Source organism: Molothrus ater, chromosome 6 (assembly GCF_012460135.2).
Source record: "Molothrus ater isolate BHLD 08-10-18 breed brown headed cowbird chromosome 6, BPBGC_Mater_1.1, whole genome shotgun sequence".
Taxonomy (NCBI): Eukaryota; Metazoa; Chordata; class Aves; order Passeriformes; family Icteridae; genus Molothrus; species Molothrus ater.
Window position 1 is genome coordinate 27,403,327 of NC_050483.2, and position 21,281 is coordinate 27,424,607.

Sequence of the window (21,281 nt, forward strand, 5' to 3'; positions counted from 1 at the left end):
TTGCAATGCTCCAGCATGACAGCTGCTTTGTGTCCTCAGGGTAGCTTTACTTTGATGCTTTTCCCTGTTTAGAAAAATTTGGAGGGAGGATTTTGGTAATCTCCAGCAGGCAGAGTTTTTAAACCTATCTCAAGGGAGGATGAAGATTCTACAGAATTTTTGAACAAACAGTTATTTATGAAGCAAGTGACATTGTCTTTAGAACAGTTATTGCCACTGGGCTCCAGAGAAAAGCAGCATTTGCCATGCTGGATCTGACTGGTCGCTGCTGTAGCCTGCTGCTCCTGGCACCTCAGGCTTCACTGTGGAAAACTCTGGAAGGCTTACGACAAAGCATCTAGTCTGACCATTGCAGATATGGCTCTAGTTTTTCAGGGGTGTGTTTTCATGCCTCAGAAGCACACAATAAGAGAACCATGGTCCTTGCTCTTATGGGCTCTTTGGCACCAGAAATGCCAGAGCGAAGTTCTTCTAAACTTGGCTGGCTTTCTGGTTGCCTAAAACATACTGCAGCAGTTGCTGTAACATGGGTTTGAAATGACTGGTTTGCTGAATTGGCTGGACAAACTACAGGGGAAGGGAAACAATCAAATGAGTTCACTGTGGTGTACATGGGCCTGACCCTGGGTCATGGGGCAGTGTGATTGCATCATTTGCTCATTCAGTAGCCACACTGCTACTGAAAAGATCTGTGTCTGGTTCCTGACAGCCTGATCTTTTGATGAATTTGACATCACTTTCTGCATGATCTGCTTCATCAGTGTCTCGTGTCACCAACATTTGCATCTGTCCAGGCAAAATTCTTCTGTTTGTCCATTTTCAAACCAACCTCACGTCCCCTTTTCCTACTCTTGTTGGAGGGGGCAGCGCAATCGTTCTCACTGTGCCCTGTCTCTCTTGGCAGCCTTGGGGACCAGTTCTACAAAGAAGCAATTGAGCACTGTCGCAGCTACAACTCTCGGCTCTGTGCCGAGCGCAGCGTCCGCCTCCCCTTCCTGGATTCACAGACTGGGGTGGCTCAGAACAACTGCTACATCTGGATGGAGAAGAGGCACAGGGGACCAGGTTGGTAGTGCTGTGTCTCTGTATGCACGTGCATGTACGGAGGGCCGGCCACTGAGCCCTCTTGGGGTTTAATTAATAGGAGCTCAAACCTGCTACAGGCCACACAGAAGAGAAACTGCCTAAACCTCTGTGCCTGCAGGGGATTTCCTTTGGTAACTGCAGAGAGCTCATGCTAATTACTCTCTCTATGCAAAGAAGTGCCTGACACGGTAGTTTCTAAGGCTGCATCATTGTAGCTCTTTTCATGCTATCAATCCCAGTCTGTAGCAGAAGACTCAATGCTCTGCTCTAAGACTGGAATTACCTCCAAGATGGAGGTGGGAGTTTTTCAGATGAATGCTGAAAATAAGGAACTATATTAGGAAGGATATAAAACTGAAGTAAAATATAGGAGAGTCCATTAATTGAATGAATGTTGTTCCAATGGTTAGAAATATACCTATACATCCTGGTTCTGCTTTGGATAGGTTAACTTGGATATCAGTTCTGGAGCTGTGGTTCCCTTGGGTACAGAAAGAAGTTGGTACATTTCCTTAAGGAGCTTTGGCTAATGCCTGTTCCGAAGCTCAAGGGAAAAGAGCACTGTTATTTTTGTAGACTTCGGTCAGTTGTTACTTTGTTAAACTAAATCCATCTGAAATCCCTTTTTGAAAGGCAAAGGACAGTCACCAAAGACTGAGATGTTGCTCAGACAGAAGTCCTTCTGAACCCCAAGGGGAATTTGGCTATGTTGTAGCTCAGTACCTGACCAATAACTAGCTCAGGGAAAGGATTTTTAACAGCACCAAAGTATATTTCTAACTTCATTTTTTCCCCCTTCTTTAGTGCAGCCCAGAGAATCCAGGCAGGAAGGGACCTGGGGTAAATGGGCACTGGAAGTATGACATGCACACATGTGCATAAATATGTGCCAGTTCTCTAAACAATATTTACTCCCTCCCACATTCACCCTCCACCACCTCAAATTCTAGATCTTAAATTATGGGAAGATGAAGCCTGCTCTAATCTCCTCCACTGTCTGGTTTACAGGAGATGAAGTGAGAGGAACACACAGGATATTCCTTTACGCTCCTGGGGCTAAGAAAACAATTGCTGCTTCTCAAAAGTGCCTAGCTGAGTCTTAGCTGAAACTTTCCTTCTCCCCTTTCTAGGATACACTAAAGGAAGGATCTTTGTGCTCCTCCTATTACTAAAATATGAAAAGTAGATTTTGTGTTGTCTTGCAGTTCTACCAGAAAACTCTTTATATAATAAAATGCAGCCACTTCTGGTGCAGGAGACAACAGATCTTTTTACAGCGTTAAAAATATCCAAAGAATATTTCAGCTACAAAAACTGCTGGGGTAATTCAGGATGGCTGTACATGGTTCACAAGATGGGAGTTTTCTAAGCTTCTGGACTGACTCTTCTTTCGTAGGATTGCTTCATAACCACAGTCAAGTGTTTTGTTTCAGCTGAAAATTCTCTAATCTTAATTGATTATGCTTTGCATAAACTTCCCTTTCCCACAGTCAGAAGATATATATATATACATATATATACACACACACACACACACACAGAGAGGTATACATCCACTGTGTTCATGAGTAATGTTTTGTCAACAGCATCTTCCACAAAGACAGATACAGAAAGTCTTGTGTGGGTCTCATTGGCATTTGTACACGTGCAGAAGGAATCATCATAACTGTGTTACAGCATCACGCCAGGAACTAAGATGTCTTAATTCTTTGCCTTTCTCAGCCACAAGCTTTGTGGACTACTTTGAGCAAATTCATTCTGCAAATCTTTCCTTCCTCACTTCTGATAGTGAACTGTTTGGCAACTGCCCCTACAGAAGGGGATAGGTGACATTTCTCCTGCAGGTCTGCACTGGATACTAATGGTGGAACATTCTTCACAAAGAGTATCAAGTGAAAGAAGCCTCCTGCATCTGCATGGGCCACCAAATCTGATGACTTTGTTTTGAATTAGAATAATCAGTGTGAAATGAACCAGCCCTCCTCCCCCATATTTGCTTTTCTCATTCTTGATTTTTATTAGCCCATTTAGTGCTCCCCTGAGTGTCTTTCTATAATCTATTTCTTGTAGTATTATGGTGAGTCAAGGGATCCCTCTACAGTTTTAGCATGCCTGGTTTTGGCCTGTACACAATGTGCTTGTGCCCATACTAAAGGACTCTGAAAATTCTCTGCCAGCCCTCCCAGTATCTGTCTTATGTGCTGTGCTCACTACCATTTACTATCCCTAACCTGGAAAACAAGATAAAGACAAATGGCAAAGCTCCAGGACCTCTTTTCACTTACACAGACTTGAAAAACAGAGAAGACTCAGGAACTCAGCATATTAACCTGAGTTCTTGCTGTTCTCTTTGTTAAAGGAGTCAGAAATCTGCATCTCATGATAAACAGTTCAGGGTTAATTTCACACAATACCGCACATAACTCCCTCCTTTTCCCCTCCTCCTCTGGCCTTTTACACAAGCTTTGAGTTATTACTCTCCTACACTAATGAGATAAACAACATAACTCACTGCAGGTTCTGCTATTTCCTCTGTAAGCAAATGGTTGGAACCTTCTCTGGCTGCCCTATAAGGTACCAGAGAGAGAGACAACCCACAGAGGGCTGAAGATGGTGATATGCATTATTTCCATCTTCTGCAGGGTTGCCTGTAAAGGAGCTACATTCAGAGCATTCAGAACTGACCCTTTCCTTGTTGCCTCTCCTTTGTGTATCATCTCCAATTCATGTGAGCCAGCACAGAGACAGATGAGGAACAGGGCAGAGAAATGAAGGTAGCATTGGTGGGTTGAATGAAGTGAAAGTTTGGTAAGTGTTTTAAGTTCAGTGGATGGCAGTATATTGATGAACAGGCATGCTTTGAGTAGCAACAGAGAGCTTACCTGAAGGGTTGCAGAGGTGGATGTTGGATCATCTCTTTCTAATTGATCTACCTGCCACTCTCTAAGGAAGAGGCTCTCTCAATTCTCCTTTCAAGTTTCTAATTGGGCTTTCAGCATGTGTAGTTGGCTTTTGCTGTCCTGGCTGAATCCAGAACTGCTCTTTTTTATAGGAGTGCTCAAACTAGTAGATATTCTCCCCAGACTAGTAGATCTTTGCTCCCCTCTGTCTGGGACAAAAGCTGGTAATTATTCCTTCAAATGGCTCCTCTGTGGAGGCCAGTGCAATGGAGGGCTGATTTTCTGTCCTATTGCTTTGATGTGGTAATTGCCATTTCAGTGTTGTCTTCAAGTCCTTGCACAGAACCTGCTGAGAAAGGGTGGGGCTTCTTGCCCCCACCTCTTTAATTACTCACATCAGAGCCAGGTACAATCCACCTTGTCATTATAGCAATTGTTTGCAGTGGTTAATGTTTGCAAAGTGGCATGAAGAAGGGTGTCCAAACACTGTATAAGTGCTAGTTATTCCCATTTTTATTTGCAAACCAGTCCTGGGCAACCTGTTCTGAAATGTGTTCTTCTGTGGACATTTGAGATGTGCACAATGCCCAGCTTTCTGGGCATCAGTGAAAGAAGGGCATGAAAAGTCCAAGTCAAATAACATTCTGTGCCCTGAAACAGCCAGAATCTCTGCAGGTACTCATCACTTGGCCATACTCAGGCAGTATGCTGTAGATGCTCCAAGGCCTTGGCAGTCGGTGGAAGGTGCTGGGGTCTGAACTGACATTCCCAACAGCTGAAATATTTAAAACCAGGAAATTAGGTCTCACCTGCAGAATTCAATGAGCACATTCCTTCAAGGTGAATCGTGTTATTGTGTTTTCCTCCCAGCCCCCAAGTAAGAGGATAATTGTTGTTTTTTTTTTATCCTCATTGGGTCTGGTGAGGTGCTTTTGTTCCCAAGCTGGTATTCTCTCCTGGCTGCTTCAGAAGAGAGGAGAGAACTCTTGGGCCATCCTCCTGCCCTTGAGCTGTTCTGCTTTACTGGCACCCCCTTGATGCTGTCCAGCTGTTCACTGTCAGTACAATTTCAGATATAGCAACACCACTCCTGTTCTCTCTCTTATGTGGTCTTGCCTGATTTTTGAGGACAATGAGTCTGGAATTGAAGTCATGCTTTGTAGCCCCTTCAAGACAACAGGAACAGCAGAAGGGCAGAGGAGCCAAACCAGAACTGGTTGACAGAGAGGGCAGGAAAAGCAGAGGAGAGAATTAAATTCCTCCAACTTTTCTTGCTGGGTCTTTCTGTGTGTCATGACTATCTGGGGCAGCTGAGGATACTTAGAAGCACTTGTCAGTGTGCTTCTGTGCCCTTAGCAGTGATGCATTCAGAAAGCCCTGCTATGTCCTGAATGCAGGAGAGAAAAGTACAGCTTGAATATTGGCTGAAGGGTGTCTGTCAGGAGAGCCAGGGCAGCTCAAAAGCCAGTGATGCCAAATGTGATTTAAGGGAATATGTGGTGATATAAACATTATTGGTGTATCTCCTCCCCCATTCAGAATATTGGCATGAGGAAGAGTCAAAATGAAGAATTAGTGTTCAAACAGAAGTCCAGAATGTAAACAAAAATACAGAGTCAGACCTCTTGGGTCTTAGTTTGCTCCCATTTGGAAGACACAAATTTCCTGACCTGCTCTGTGCATCGGGGCCTCAAGATTTGCATGTCAGAACTTCATCTCTTCTCTCTCAAGGGGCTTTCTCTGCCTGTGGAGGAGGCATCACCCTTGTGACCCAGGAGAGTCTGAAATTCTATTTACCCTGAAGAAATCACAAATTATTTATGTGCAGCTCTGATTTCAGTGAGCTGAGTGAAGTGTCTAAGTGAGACCTAGATTCTCTGTAGGCCTGATCCCAAGAGGTGTTGAAGAGCCTCAGGAGCACTGGATGCCTTGAGTGTGTAGCTCTGCCTCATGATTTGCAGGTTGAATCCTCCAACAAGGAGATGCTGGAAGGGCAAGAACAAAGATGCTAGAGATGGTGCTTGTGGTTTACAAACTGAAATGTGATTAATTTTTTGCCTTTAATCTTCAGGCCTGGCCCCAGGTCAGCTGTACACATACCCAGCACGTTGCTGGCGCAAAAAGAGGCGTTTGCATCCCCCTGAGGATTCCAGGCTGAAGCTGCTGGAAATTAAACCTGGTAAGTATTTGTTTGCCTGCCTCTCCCGAGCTGCAGAGCAGCTGGCATACATGCAAACCTGGCATTTAGAACTTGCACTTTATCTTTGCTGCTTTCCAACCATTTCTCATTGCATCTGTTGCATCTTACTTGATTTGCTGTAACCATAACCACCAAACCCTCTGCATACAACTCATCCCTTACAAAAAGGTGAACAAGTTGTATTGAATGCTAGGGGAGCTGAATTTATCTTCTGTAGGGTTGAATCCTGGCTTCTATTAGAAAATTAACAAGGATGTAAAGAATCAATGTATTACTAACTTTTCCTCAGTAACTTACTAGTGCAAAGTCTCACTGATTTCTGCTGCCTAATCTTTGTGAAAGAGACCACTGTGTGTGTGAAACAGTAAGTATAAGATAAGATTTTTCTTGGTGGGGCTGGTGACAAGGGCTATGACCAGATTATGAACAACAAATAATAAAAAATAGGCAGCATATGCCACATTTGTGTATTTCTGTCTGACTTTATGTGTACCTTTGTCTATTATTCTTTCATTCTTCTTGTCCTTGCTACTCTTCCACAATTAAACTATGTGAAGTGATGAGTCTGGATGCTGAATGAGTGACTGTAAAGCAGATGTGGAGGAGCTGCAGCTGTGTCAGGTAGAGCATAGTGTTGTGCATTCTTCCTTGCAGATTGTAATAAAGGCTTGCTGTCTCTGGGGTCAGCTATTATGAGGAAGAGGGAACACATACACTCACAGCTGTATGTGGTTTTTAAGAGGTGAGACACTGTCAGTATAAAAAGTACAGGAGAAAACCCCCAAATGTAAATTAGAATATTTAAAAAACCTGTTTGACAGAAGAAGGTGCCTGGGAACTGAGCTACACTCAGCAATACTCATGACTTTGCTTCTATGCAGTAGTTGGTGGAGAGAGAGGAAAGGGCAACAGAGACAAGTTCAAAACCCATTAAAATCAGAGGCAAAATTCCTGTTGATTCTGTTGGAAACAGTTTTTCAAAACTCCCTACCTTCAGTATAGGAGACATCAATGGACAGTTGGAAAAGAGGAAGAAATTCCTATAACCAATCAGTTGGGGTTCAAATCAAGGGCAAAATCTCAGCCAGAAAATAGAACTAGACCTCACAGCAGAGCTGCTTAGAAAGAGCTGATGAAATCAGTCACGTACATTGATGAAAATGAGACTGGACTCTAGGAAGAGGATGATGTTGGCTTGTAAAAGTGCCTGCCTTAGACTTTGTGATGATGCCAGTACTGCTGTGCCTTGGTAATTTTGTAAGGTAAAGCAGGGTAGAGTTTGACTCTTTTTTGTTTGCATTACTCTTTGCTATACTCACTGATGCCAAATTAGTGCATTCCACATGCCACAGGGCATGAAAGGCAATTACCACAAAGTTATCAGATAAAGAGACCTCAGCATGCCTGTCTCTGTGTTGTTTTCCTGCTATAAACATCTCCTCTGCATCTCAGGAGTGCTACTTTTGTTGCATTGCCAGTGGCAACCAAATAAGGCGAGTTATATTGCTCTGCCATTTAAATCTATTTTCCAACCAATTTCTATCTAGTGATTAACTTTTCTTACCAGTTATACCACAGTTTCACTCCATCTGTGCATATCCAGAATAGACTCAGTAGCCCAAAGTGCAATTTTCCCCTTCTCTGATCTGAAAGTGTAAAACCTATGGAACACCTTAGATCTCCATTTAAAGGTAGCTTTGAGAATTTGGGAGAAAGAGAGTATAATTTATTTGTAACATGGACAGCAGAAATACTGTAAGTTTTGGAGAAGACTGTTGTAAAACCTAGTGCTGAACCTAGGAAGCTACCTAATGCTGACTTCTTTGTCCTCAGTTAAACATCAGATGGTTGTATGGGGAAAAGATGTGGAAATTTAAGATCTATTAAAAAGCACAGAGATGACAGCTGTAGGACGCATAAAATAAATTTGAAAGAAATCTAATCTGTGTGTTCCATAGTTTCACTCCACCTAGGGGTTGGGCATTCTGTTCATTCCTTAGAGCTGTTCTTAGCAGCTGGAAAGTGCTTATGCTTGGTTAATATGCAAATAGTTGATTTTTATAGAGGAGGCTGTGAAATTGTTAATATATTTTGAGAGATTTTTATAATTGTTATATGTCATGTGCAAGCAATGCACTTCTACAACATCAAATTAGGGCTAAACCTTAGTTGAATTATGTTAACTGCATAGAAGTACTTCTTGTAAAACAGCCACTGTAATAAACACAAAAGAGGATCTTTTCTCCAAAAGCTGCCATTCCAGCAGTCAATGGGATTGGCACCAGGAGTGTGAATACTTGCTTGGACTACACCTGGGCTTTCAGAGAGGCTTATTATAGCAAAAAGTTGTATTCAGAAGCTCCTGTATTCAGAAGACACCTACATAACTCAGGAGAGACAAAGACCTAGGGGTTTTTTTTGGTAAGTCATAGCCAGTCATGGGCTGGTCAGTAAGTAGAATCAAACTATTGTCTTCCCAGCAGTTCCAGGGTACAATAGATCATTTAGTAATAGTATAGTATAGTTTTAGGTTTATAGCTATAGCCTACTTTTGCAGTTTATGTAGTGCATGACACAACTCAGTGAGTGAGTTTCACATTTGGTAATACCAAAATCTAATGAAGAAAATAATCATGCTCCAATGGTCTGCTGTTTTTTGTAAAATGGAAGGTGCACTGTAATGTTTTTCCTGGGGTGAGTTGATGCCAGCTTCTTAATAGAAGATAGTAGGTTTTTTTGTCCTGATATGCTGGTTTTATTTGGTTTAAAATAAAGGTGTTTGGTTTTAAGAATAGTTACAGCCAAAATTGTGCACAGGAATAGGAACTGCTGATGCAGCCTTTAGATGTCTATTTTCCTCGGCCACTGTATTCAGAATTACATGGATGCATTGCCCCACTAAAGTGGTTTGTTCAAGGGTCTAGCAATGTTCATGTTTGTGCTATTTCTAAGCATCCTCCCTCCCATCCAGTAGCCTATCCAGGAGAAATTAAAGTATTGCCAACACTTAGTTATGATAGTGCCTTTACTGGCAATACAGTCAGTATTCCAACCAGATCTTCAGGATTTTTACTAAGTATTCCTGACATTTACTTTCATATGGCCTGATCTTCATCTTTCATCTGTAAATCATATTCTTAGCATCAAAACCAAGCATTATGGCTCAAGTGTAGCCTAGAGTTCATTGTTATAATGGGCATGAGCTCCTACTTGAGTCATTATAATGTAGCAGTCAAGACTCCTATGAAAACTGGTACAGATTTGAAACAAATCCTGGGCCATGGGCAATATATTGTCGTGTTGCCAATACTGTGATTTCATAGGTTCATAAAATAGCAGATGGAAAGGGATCTCTGGAATCATCTGGTCAAACCTTTCTTGGCAAGAGCATGGTCTAGACAAGACGTCTCAGCACCCTGTCCGGACAAATCTTAAAACTGTTGGGAAATCTACCACTTCCCTGGGCAGATTATTCCAATGGCTGATTGTTCTCAATGGGAAAAATTTTCCTCTTGTCTCCAACTGGAATTTCTCCAGGAGAAACCTGTACCCAGTAGCCCTCATATGGTTCATGTGACTCTGTAAAAAGGGTGTCTCCATCTCTGTAGCCACTTTTTAAATACTGGAGCACAGTGATAAAGTCTCCTTTAAGCCTTCTCTTCTCAAGTCTGAACAAACCCACTTCTCTCAGATGTGGCAGGCTTTCCAGGCCTTGGATCATCTTTGTAGCCCTTCCCTTCACCCTCTCCAGATTATCCACATCTCTTTTGTATTGCAGGGACCAAAACTGAGCACAGTATTCCAGGTGTAGCCTGACAAGCACTGAACATGATAATTACTTATCTCTGCTGGTGATGCCCTTGCTGATGCAACCCAGCATCCTGCTGGCTTTATTTTTTTATTGCCACAGCAGCACACTGTTCAGCTCATGGTTCACCAGGACACCAAGGTCCCTGAGCTGCTCCCCAGCCAGGCAGATCACAGCCTGTCCTGCACTCCTGAATTATGTTTTCCCAGATGCATTTCCTAAGTGCAGAGTTTTAAGCTTACTAGGTGCTGATACTCATAAAATATTTGTGAAACTAGACTTCTGTTCAACCAAGTATGGGAAGCCTGGTTCTCTGCAGAATCACCTGTGGTGTTTGCATGGCACTTCAGCACAGAGCAGTGGGAGGGCTGTAAGCAGCTCATGCTTCCACGTTCACTCAGCTGCCTGTTATGCCCAGTAAAAGAGGAAAAACAGAGGTGAGCTCCTGTGCTTGAGAAGTCTGGGAATGGGTGAGGGAGAGGGTTGAGCTAGGTAGCCTGACTTCCAGTGGAGTGGGAGAAAAAGGAGAATTTTTAGCTCTACCACCAATGTGAATTGCAGGTGCTGTGAATGTGAGCAGTATGGTTCTGGCCCTTGGCAAAATCAGAGCAGTTGGAAAGACAAGGGCTAGAAATGAGAGGGCGATCCTGGATTAGACCCAAGGCCCCTTGAAATCATAATTGATCCTTGTCCTATATACTTAGTGGTTTCATGGTGCTGGGTAGTATCATGATTCTGTGTTGGGTTAGCTATCAAAATTGTGGTAGTGCTATTGCCTACAGTAAACCCTGCTGACAGGCAGGTATTACCCAAGCTTTGCACCTATGCAGATGAGAACAGATACAGTGAGTGTGGCCAAAAACTCTAGTGGAGTTTAAATTGGTAGTGTCCTACTTCAGTCTTACAAGATGGCTAAATATAGGTGCACATATACATACCTACAAAGCTTTTATTTCACATGGTGTGTAAGTCTAAAGAATTGACTGTAATGCTTTTGTGTCAATTTACTGATGTCCTTTGGTTTTGGACTGAAAGCCCACAGTGAGGTTTCAGAATGGGCAGCCTTCCCACCCACTCAGAGGGTGTGAAGTAGGGTTTGTTTATGCTACCACTGTGCTGAGAATGAGCTGGGGTCCTGTGCTAGTGTCTGTCCTCTTATATCTGAGCAGTCTGGTGTTCAGCTGAACTACAGAAATGGGGTTTTTTACCCGTTGTTGGATAGTAAAAGCAAACCAAAGTATTTTTCATTTGCTATTATGAACCATGGTAGTTGTCTGAAGCAAGTAATGAAAACAGACTTTTAGTTTCAGGCTGAACAATGCCTGATTTGTTTTTATTCTGACATATGGGGTATACCTAGGTGAGCATGCTTGTGGATGAATGAACTAAATCCTTACAGATAAGCTATTATCTCTTTAAAGCATCTCTATTTACCTTGTGGAGACTGTGACTGATGGTATAAGGTACCGTGTGTTTCCTGGGAAGTGAGGAGTGCTCCCAACTCTTGGGGGAAATGCTCAGCATGTCTGTGGAGGTCTGTGGTCTTTAAGATGGGGCACTTCACCAAGATAAAGTTAAGATGACATTAAAAAAACAAAGAACAGAGTTTGCAGTGGTATCACTTGCACGATAGCATCTAGAGACTCAAGCAGCATGTTAGATCATCATCCCAGGGGTTGTTGTGAAGTCCTCTCAGCCATATGCTTACAATCCAGATACACAAAATATAGTGAAGGAAGTACTTTGGTTCCAAAATGGAGAAATGAGCAACAAAGGGAATAAACTACTTCTATGACGTTTTAACCAGAGGTTTGTGGTGCAGCTGGAAATCAAACCCAAGAACACAGAAAGAACACAGTGCTGCTGAGTTCCATGTTATTTTTTCTGCTCCTGGTTGCTATGCCCAGTTTCACTCCAAGATATTAGAGCCTAAAAATAATTCAAAACACTTAATTTCATGAGAATTTCCTTTTCCATTTTTTTCTTCCATAGGCTAGTTAATATTTACTAGTTTCACTTTTGATTTCAGCAATTTGTACACAGTGACATATCGGTTCCTGTTCTGTATGACAAGACAGCAATGTTGTTTTGCTATGAACACTGTAAAGAGAGGCACATCTCTTAACAAAAACTTTTTCTACTATTTGACAGTTTTCCTATTATCTCTGTAATTAAAGGTCATGTTATGTTATAGAACCTGCCTGTGGCTCCTTTTTAAGGTCCATTAAGACCATCTTAGGATCATAACTGGAAGAATAATTGTGGTGCCAAATAAGTGTGTCTGTAATATGCAGAAGAATTGGATACAGTATTCCTGAAGGAGGCTATAATGTAAACCTGTCAGCTCTTCAGATTTCTGACAGATTTCTGCACATGTGAATTTACCAAAGATACTTTCTGCGTACAGCTTATTTTAGGTTTTTTTGGGTTTTTTTAATTGTTTGTGGCTTTTATCAACATTTGCCATGATGAACCCTGCATTTAGGGTGGAGCTGACTTGACAGGAGCAGGTTTGTTTCTCTGATGATTTGGTCTGGATTTCTCATGTAAGAAGGATTTTGATAGCCTGTTAGCAAACTTCTGTGAGTTTTCTGAAATGAAAATGTCATTTAAAGTCTGCTTTTAATTCAAGTCCTTCTGCACTCCGAAGTACTTTGTGTTAGAAAGCAAGCAGAATCCCCACCTCTCCCCGTCTCTTATGCTACGTTGAAGTATCCCTGATTTGAAGGTGCTGGGTCCCCGCGCCCGGCGGTGCCAGTGCGGTTGTGGCGGGGCCGGGAGCGGCTGCAGCGGCGCGGCGCGGCCGGCAGAGGGCGCGGAGGGCAGCGGCAGCTCCGCGCCGGGGCCGCTCCCAGCGGGAATTCCCCGCGGCAGGGACGGCCCGCGCTCGCACGGCGTGTGCCGGGAACAGCGCCCGGGCCGCCTGAGCCCGGAGTACATCTCCTTCCCACCCACACTCACCCGTCTTCGTTCTTGTCACCTCGTGCAGAGGAAAAGAAAAAACCCTTAACTTTTTGGGACGGGGAGGGTGGATGGTTTTCAGTTCCCATTCGATTTGTTAGAAAACACATCTGCACCCTGACCGTGCTGAGTCCTGAGCTTGGTGTGTCATGTGCCTATGTGTGTTATACTTCTGTGTCTTGGTCTGTCATGCACCTATGTGTGTCACGTTTCCATAGCACTTTGGAACAAAATGAAGTTTCACATTGTGAACCCAAATCTGGGAGTGGGGATGCCAGAGATGTCAGGTTTCTGTCTTTGCTGGGTTTTTTTGTACAAGTATAAATATTGAATTCTGCTGGGCCTTTTCTTTTGGGTTTCTGGCCCAAATTTTAGTATGTGTTTATTCATCAGCTAAGCCTGCAGCTTACGGATTGGTCCAGCGATGCTCTTGAATCGAAACAGTAGGCTCCAATTCTCCACTAATCTTGTGTTCACAGCAGGACATGTCACCACAGGCACGACCTGCTGCTTTAAGGCACTTACACTTCCAGCTATGACTTGTGTGACAGAAAAAGTGACTTTCTGTCACCAAGAGAAAACTCATCAGTGTGGGACCTCCTTGTGAATCAGCTTCTTTCTATTATACACACATTTAACCAGTTTATTCCACCTCATCCACCACCTTTCAATTCTGCCTAGAGCAGGGACCTTTCCTGGTCCAGATCTCTGGCCAGATAAAGTTTGCTTTTCTTTTCTTACATGGCACTGAGAATAACAGAGAACCTGTCTGTTTCTTCATGTATTCACTGACACAGAATCATGATATAGAAGTCATACAGTGAAATATGCATTTGTCCCGTTGCCAGCCTGCAGCAGAGGTGCCCATCTCTGCACTTCAAGTCATACCACACCACCACATCCTTGCATTTCCTATGCCCCACACAGGACCAGAGCCAATGGAATATGTCATTTTCTCTCAACTTCTCAGTGTGTGAAATGTAGGTACTAAAACATCAGTCTCCTTTAACTCAAAGGAGTACCTAACAGATATCTAATAAATACTCTTAGAGAGATTGGAAGGGGTATGGGAGGCCTCTAAATAAAAAGAAATGAATGAATAAATCGTGCTATTTGCCAAGCTCTCAAAGTGCCAGCGTTAAATGTTTTGGCCATCAGCAGAAATACTTGCAAAACTGGTATGGAAGTGTACCAGCTCTGGTGCACAGCCTGGGCTTACATGTACCAGGATGATGATGAAAAAATAAGGAATTTGTTACACACCCATATATACAAATAAAGAGACTCACCACAGGTGAATTGTTGAGCCAGTTTTTGCAAGGCTGGCTGTGCAGTATAATTGCTGGAAAGATATGTCGAGTTTTGCACTGTGTAATTCTTGCTTTGTTTTTCTGGCCACTGGGGAGCCAGCCTTCTGTATGTCATGGCTGCCAGGGCTGTGGTAACCTTTCCTTCAAATAAAGTGCTACTCTTGCTTGGTGTTGTTACATGTGATAAGCTGCAAATTCTTAGACTAATTCAGCTCAGTGTATTTTCCCCCAAATGGAATTTCATGATTTTGCAGTTATGGAAGTAAACCACTCATTTCTAGAAAAGCAGATAATATTCTATAAATAGTCCAGTCAAGAAAACAAAAACATTGTTTCTGCTGTTTAACTCCACAGTCATGCTGGTAGAATTTACAGGATTAACTTTGTGTAAATAGCTTCTCTTTCATTTGTAAGATCTGGAACAGGTCACTGCATGTATTTTATATTCAAAGTTTTACCAGGAGAGCTCTGTTGTTTAGCTCGGATGGCTTGTATGAATCACTCAGGATTACTCCTGGTTCTTGTGTGGCTGAGCCAGTTTGCATAATTAGGAGAGAGATGCATGAAAAAGCTACTGGGCTTTGGAACCCCTCTGGGTTTTGATCAAAAGCCCACTGAAGCCAGACCCTTTGGCTCTAGTCATCAGGCTAAGGCAGCAACTGAACAAGATAAGGCAATTTTGGAAGCTATTAAATCTAGTTTTCTGAGTTCTCTGGATCTTATCACTGGGAATGGAACATAGGCTGCATGTGTAGCGTCCTACAGACACAAGGCTGTTGTAATTTCAGAAGCAGTGCAGCCACTTACAGGTATTTTTTTCCCACTGCTGTATCATCTTAGCTGTATTTAGTATATTTGTGAAAATAGAGTTACGATGACTTTGGAGGCAGGCTGTTCTGAAAAAATGTTCTGGTCATTACAGTGGGCCATTAAATGGAAGGAATGAATTGTGCTGTTGGTCTCCTTGGAGCCTCTACAGTGTGACTGCAGGTCATGTCTCGGGACTTGATCTGCAAGACGTGATGGGGAGGGCTCAGGCAGCTGAGATGGAGTGGCTTGAAATACCTGGGCTGCTTGAGAGAGAACTTCCTTGTGGTGCCACCACCCTCTCCGAGCCATCCAGCCCATTGTTTTGCTCTTTCTCTGTTCTTGGCTACTGTGTTTGACCTACATCTGTCTGCTAGGATGTGTCTTTGGGAAAAGGTTATTCCTCATGTGCCTCTCAAGCTGCCAAGGCCTGACTGAGAATGCTGTGTCTCCAGGAGACACATTATTCCTCCTGGAGAGATAGAACACTGTGGATTTATCCCCCTGCTATGAAGTTAACATCGATGTGTGTAAGTAGCCATCAGGATTATTTATTTATGGAATAAACAGATTTAACCTTAAAATGAAGGGAGTGAAGGTAAGCTCAAAGCTTACCAGAAAAAAGGGCTATGGGGAAAAAGCAATGGGGAAGCACCAGGGGATGGTGCCTGGGGAAATGCTGGAACCTGTCAGATCCATTTCCCTCAAGGCACAAATCACCAGCTCTCCAGCATGGGGAGGGGCAGACAGGAAGCTGTGTGTCCTGTAGGAGTCTTAGAGCTAGAACTGAACCTGAACATCTTTCCTGGCAAACCTGCTGCCGCTTTTATAGCCAGTAAAAATGGCTGAGAAAGGATAAGCCACATCGTCAAAAGGGTTTTTGCAGTGCACAGGTACCGTTCAATGCAAGTACTGGACACAAGATCCTAGGAAATGGGTATTTTTAATCTAATTCATTGCATCTATTTTGTGTGTTCATATGAGTAATTCTGGGAATTCTCTGGTGATCACATGAAAAAGGGTTTATAGGATCAAGTCCCCAGGGCTTAGTCTCATAAGATGCCAAGCTGTCTAACCCTAGCAAAGGAAAGCACCTGAGCTTGGGCTTTAAGAACATGAGTGATCTTTTAGTAATTAATGGGACTTGTCACGTGTTTAAAGTTAAATCTACATGTAAAGTACTGGGTTGGACCAGACTTGCAGGTTTGGTACTCAGCATCCTGCAGAGAGCCTAGTGAAGTCACTGGCAGACTAGGTCGACAGTATGGTAGAACCCATGTGCTGCTTTATAGAAGAAAATGTTAACAAAACCCAGAAAAGATATTATGGAATATAATTACATAAAAATGGTTTAAACCCCCTATTTATTAAATTTTATTGTTCTTCTGACACACAGCAAATTAAATTGATTTGTTGCATGAAATATTCTAGTATTTATAGCAGATGTTATTTTCCTGGTGCATAATATAATGGAATGAGCAATAAATGTTAATATAACGTTCAGTTTCTACTCTTACAAGCCAAGCTTTATAGAACTGCTGAGAGTAGAATGGAGAGAGTATGATGACTTCCCTTCCCACATCCCTGTACCTCCTACTAACCTTCCCTGGCAGAAATTTCCATTCTGCATTCCCATTCTCTGTAGTAAACATTTTACAGCCTCATAATCATCTCATAGCCAAGAGATATTAAGTATGTTTTTACTAGGTTATGATTAATTTCAGTGTTCCCTGCATTTTGCATTTGATTGACTAATAGTTTTTTACAGGTATTTTATTCTTCAGGATTCTGACACCATTGGTGTTTGCCATAGCATCTCTTCCCAGTGATGAACTCCATTAGGGGAGGAGGTTTGATGCAAGACACTGGAATAGGTAGATATGTCTTTTATGTCCAATGTCTTCTAGAGAAGGGATCTCATTTAGGATGCACTTGGAACATGGTTCCCCTTTAACAAACCAGGTAATTTAGGCCTGGGACCTTAGCTGTTGTAGGTAGGTAGTTCTGATAGAGACAACAGAGAGCAGTGATCTCCATCAGATAAAGCTATGATTCTTGATGTAGGAGAAAGGATGAAAACTTTACCCCTCTTGATGGAAATTATGTCCTTGCGAATGCACGTGATTGCCCTTGGCAAGTATGGGGTTTATGTCTTAGGAAAATATATGGTCATGATTAATATCCTATGCATGTCCTAAAGAGCTGTAGTGAAAATCCTTTTGTTGCTGGCCTAAAATAAACAGCATAGCATGATGGGAACAAAAGACAAATTTTCAAAGCAGGCTCAGATATAGTGCTAAAACTACATATGAACAGTTGAAGCATTTATTTGTGTTTTTGAGGGATGGTGAATGCTTTTATCTTCTCATGATTTCCTTGGTGCAATGTCTGTAAATGACACAGTTACAGATATGTGCTACTCTGACAAAGTGAGGTTTGTGGTTACAGGAATTTCTGCAGTGATGCTAATTTGTAAGTGATGCTATGGATACATCTGCCATGTAATGCTCATTGCCTAAGTGAGGTAGCAGCACGGCAGGAGAACTGGAAACACAGAGGCTGTATCTGTGAGCAGTGCTATAGACCAGGACAGCATCAGCAACAAAGACACTATTAACTAAATAGAAAGGACTCAGGATTAAGTGCTTTGTGCCTCTGAAGCTGCTATACCAGGGCTGGCACTATAAATATACTTACAGGATATTCTTCCAGGGAGCTTTCTGTTAATATCTGAGTGGGCAAAATAAAAAATTAACCTCTCTCTGCTAAAGATGATGCCCCAAGTACCTCTGAACTCTTAGCAAGTGCTACAGATGGAACAAGAGTACATCCAACTTTTTTGTTTTGCCTTTCAATCCTGAATCTTAATTAGTTCCCTACTGCTTTAGTACATGCACAACATTTTAATAGTCGTAAGGCCTTACTCCAATCCACACTGCCATTTCCACAAATCCCTCCTTCATACCAGTGTGATCCTGTCCCCCCCCCACCCCCCGTATTTAGGAATAGTGTAAAGAACACTAAATAGCCAAGCATGTAGCTGTAGATTGATGAGGTTGTCACACCATTCCCTTCACCGTTTTCTTCCAACCTGCACTGTGCTCTAATAGACGGATGATTGCCGGGGGAGAGAGAGACTTAACAAATCCCACAGCCAGATGTTCAGGGATGGACAGAGCGACCTTCTCAAGGAACCCAGAGGACTAGAGCTGTGTCCTTCTGAGGGAGAAGGACAGTCAGGTGCCCCTGGCTGCCTGTATTTATCTCTCATTTCAAAAGGAGCACAAATGGCCTCAGCATGGCTGCAAGGATGGATGTTTTTCAGTGCATCGCAGGAAATGACCAGTCATCCGTCTCTTCACTGTGGAGTCTGCCTGCAGCCATCAATCTTGAAGCCCAGCATGGCAGCTCCTTTTGGCTTAGTTTGGCTCAGTGTTAGATGAACAAAGGGAAATGAAAGCTGAGCAGAAGGAAAGGAGAGAAGAGCAGCTATTCTCTATTTCACTTTGTTTTCCCCTTGCATGGCTCTCTCTCTCTCTTCCCCATTATCATCTATTTTCACTGTATTTTGTAAGGTGTGGAAATGTATATTTTCAGGGTCTGGGAGTTTACAGTGTTTCTCTGTTAGCAGAGAGGAGAAAGGAGAGGGATATTGAAAAGACAATTCAAGACCCAGAGATTCCATTTTTCAGACTTTTCTGTAGCAGTTTTCAGAACAAGCATGCCCTAGTTAGCTGCAGCAGACAGGGAGAAGGAATATAGTACCTTTTCTCCATCTTGCTAATTTTCTTCCTTTTTTTTTGATTCCTTCCTCACTGCCACATTAATGTTTTCAGATGTGTACCTTGTCTCTCCATTCCTGCTCTATTCAAAAAGCAATCAACAGAGCCACATGATGGGACTTTCTGGATACAGGTGTGTACTGATGCCCAGAGCCACGATGGCAGCTCCTGCTGCCAGTCAAACTCACTTGAGTCAAGCCTTCTTGATGTAACAGCACGGGGCTGTGCAGGCTTTGCATGAGCTGCCTGACCTCATCCAGCACCTGTGGTTCCTGCTGTGAAACCAGAGGTCATGGCAATATCTTCATTGGTATGCAGCCCATCAGAAGAAAACACATTCAGACATGTCTGTTTGCACATCCAGCACTGAATTAGCTGGTTTCAGCACTGAACTCAGATAGGCCACTTTTTGCCTGAAATACTCAGATTTGATGTACTTGGAGCCAGGCTGAAAGAAAAAAAGATGTGTGAATATACTACCTGCTGTACTCTGATTGCTAGGGTCTGCTTTTTTCCCACAGTGATCTGTAATGTTGTTTTTTATTCTGTTTTCCCCTAATATTCTTGCTTCTGGATATTATTAGAGCTCATGTTTGGCTTATTCTGTAGAAGGCTTATGTAGAGATAGCATTGTTCCCCTCAGCACTGCCTCACTGTGGTGTTTGATTGATGCACTTAAAAAAAACATGTGATTGCATTTACCTTTTAATTTTCCTGGTTGATCACAATGATCTAAGCATCAGGCCTGACGGAGCCAGGCTTCCCTGCAGAATTGTGGTAGGAGATTTCTCTCTCTCAGTTTTTACTGTAGGCAAAGAATTGAGATCACCCAGGCATACAGAAGGACCAACTAAGCACTGAGGCAGAGCAAAGGAACTCTGTAAATACTGGACATCGAGCTCCCTGAGAAATCTTTACCTGCTTTCAACCCAAATGTGCCATCTGGACTGAACAGACTTATGCCAAGATGGGGAAAATTTATACCATCATGGGCTTACAGAGCTGCTTTGCAGTATGTGCTGAGGTTTTTTTGGCATTTTTTTTCCTTCTTACCATAAACTTAAAGCATAAACCCTCAAGGAAAACATTTGTTTGGTGAAAACCAGTTTCTCCTTTCCCACGCCTTGCTTGAGCAGGCTTTATAAGTGGGCACAAGACCCTTCTGACTGGGGATATTCAGGGAATTCTTTTGTATATTCTTTAGAAAATGGAAGGCATCCTTTTCCTACCTGTGCATTTAATTGTGCCACTTCTGAATGAATGGTCATATTTTCTGCCACTACCCGTATTGCCTCCCTGCAAATTCTGAAAAAGACAAATCTTGTTCCCGTTGTCATGAGACAGCCTCCCCCAGATGGCACAGCTGTGTCTCGGGATGCCCTCTGGCTGGCCTGTTGGCAGGCATTCCCGTGGCTTTGAAGGTCACCTTGTTTACACCTTGCCTTTTTTCCCCCTCCCTATTCAGAGGCTTGCTGAGCCTGCAGGCTGGGCTTCACCATCTGCATTTTCCCTGGTGCCATTAATCTTCCTGTTTACCATTCTGTTATTAATTCTAGAGTTCACCTTTTTGTCTAAACCCTTTATAGGCCTCTTGAAATTGCTTGCCTTTTTGTGGCAAGAGATCTGAGCGTCTCAGAGATAATTTGCTTTGTTCTTTCCCATTTTTGAAAGGCTACCTACTAGCATCTCATGCCATTTTTCTATTACAAGCCTTCCTTCTTATAATAACATTTCTCACTTATATAGCTTCATCTGTCAGATGTATCTTAACATAGGAGTAAATATTATCTTTGTCCTTTGGAATTTGTGAATTGGCCACTGAAATCTGCTATCTGTGGAAATAGTCCTTTTTGCGTGTTTTTCTTGTCTGGAAAGAAAATGTGTTCAAATCTGTCTTTGTGAGAGCCTGTAAGACCACCTTGCATTTTTGGTGCATTTTATTTGAATGCCTGGATGCCTATTAATATTAAACAAGACTTACCAAACCCCAGAGGATAGGTGAAGACTATCTCCATTTGACAGATGATGGAAAAGCAGAGAATGTCTCTGTTAGAATTTGGCTCAGCATCACTTGGTGGGACAGCAGAGATGCCAAAGGCAGCATCTGGGGTGGTTGCTCCCTTTCCCATCCTCAAATCATTGCCACTTTGCTGTGGCCTTGCTGTTCTCCATTGGTGTGTGCAGTTCAGTAGCCAGTGAGCCAGGGAAGGTGCCCCAGCTGTGCCTGGTGTGGCTGAGCCTCAGGCAGGGCTATGCTGCCCTCCCGCACGTGGCAGCTCTGCAGGGGCCACGCAGCTCAGGGCTGGCACAGCTGGCATCAGGCTGAGCGCTCTGATAAGCCCTGCCACAGTCCTGCTGATGCCTGGGGGTGAGCAGGGGTCTCTGCCAGCTCCCCAGAACTCTGGGGGTTAGAGAGGCCTTGCCAGC

The 21,281-nt window shown here is 43.0% G+C and overlaps 1 protein-coding gene across 1 annotated transcript in view; it reads left to right on the plus strand.

Annotated features, from left to right (window-relative positions):
* Positions 1 to 21,281, plus strand: part of DPF3 (double PHD fingers 3) — a 167,976-nt gene that overhangs the window by 66,090 nt on the left and 80,605 nt on the right. The window contains exons 2-3 of the mRNA XM_036383766.2: positions 905 to 1,065; positions 6,058 to 6,165. Of these exons, the coding sequence (XP_036239659.1) occupies positions 905 to 1,065; positions 6,058 to 6,165 (269 nt within the window). The remainder of the gene's footprint in view (positions 1 to 904; positions 1,066 to 6,057; positions 6,166 to 21,281) is intronic.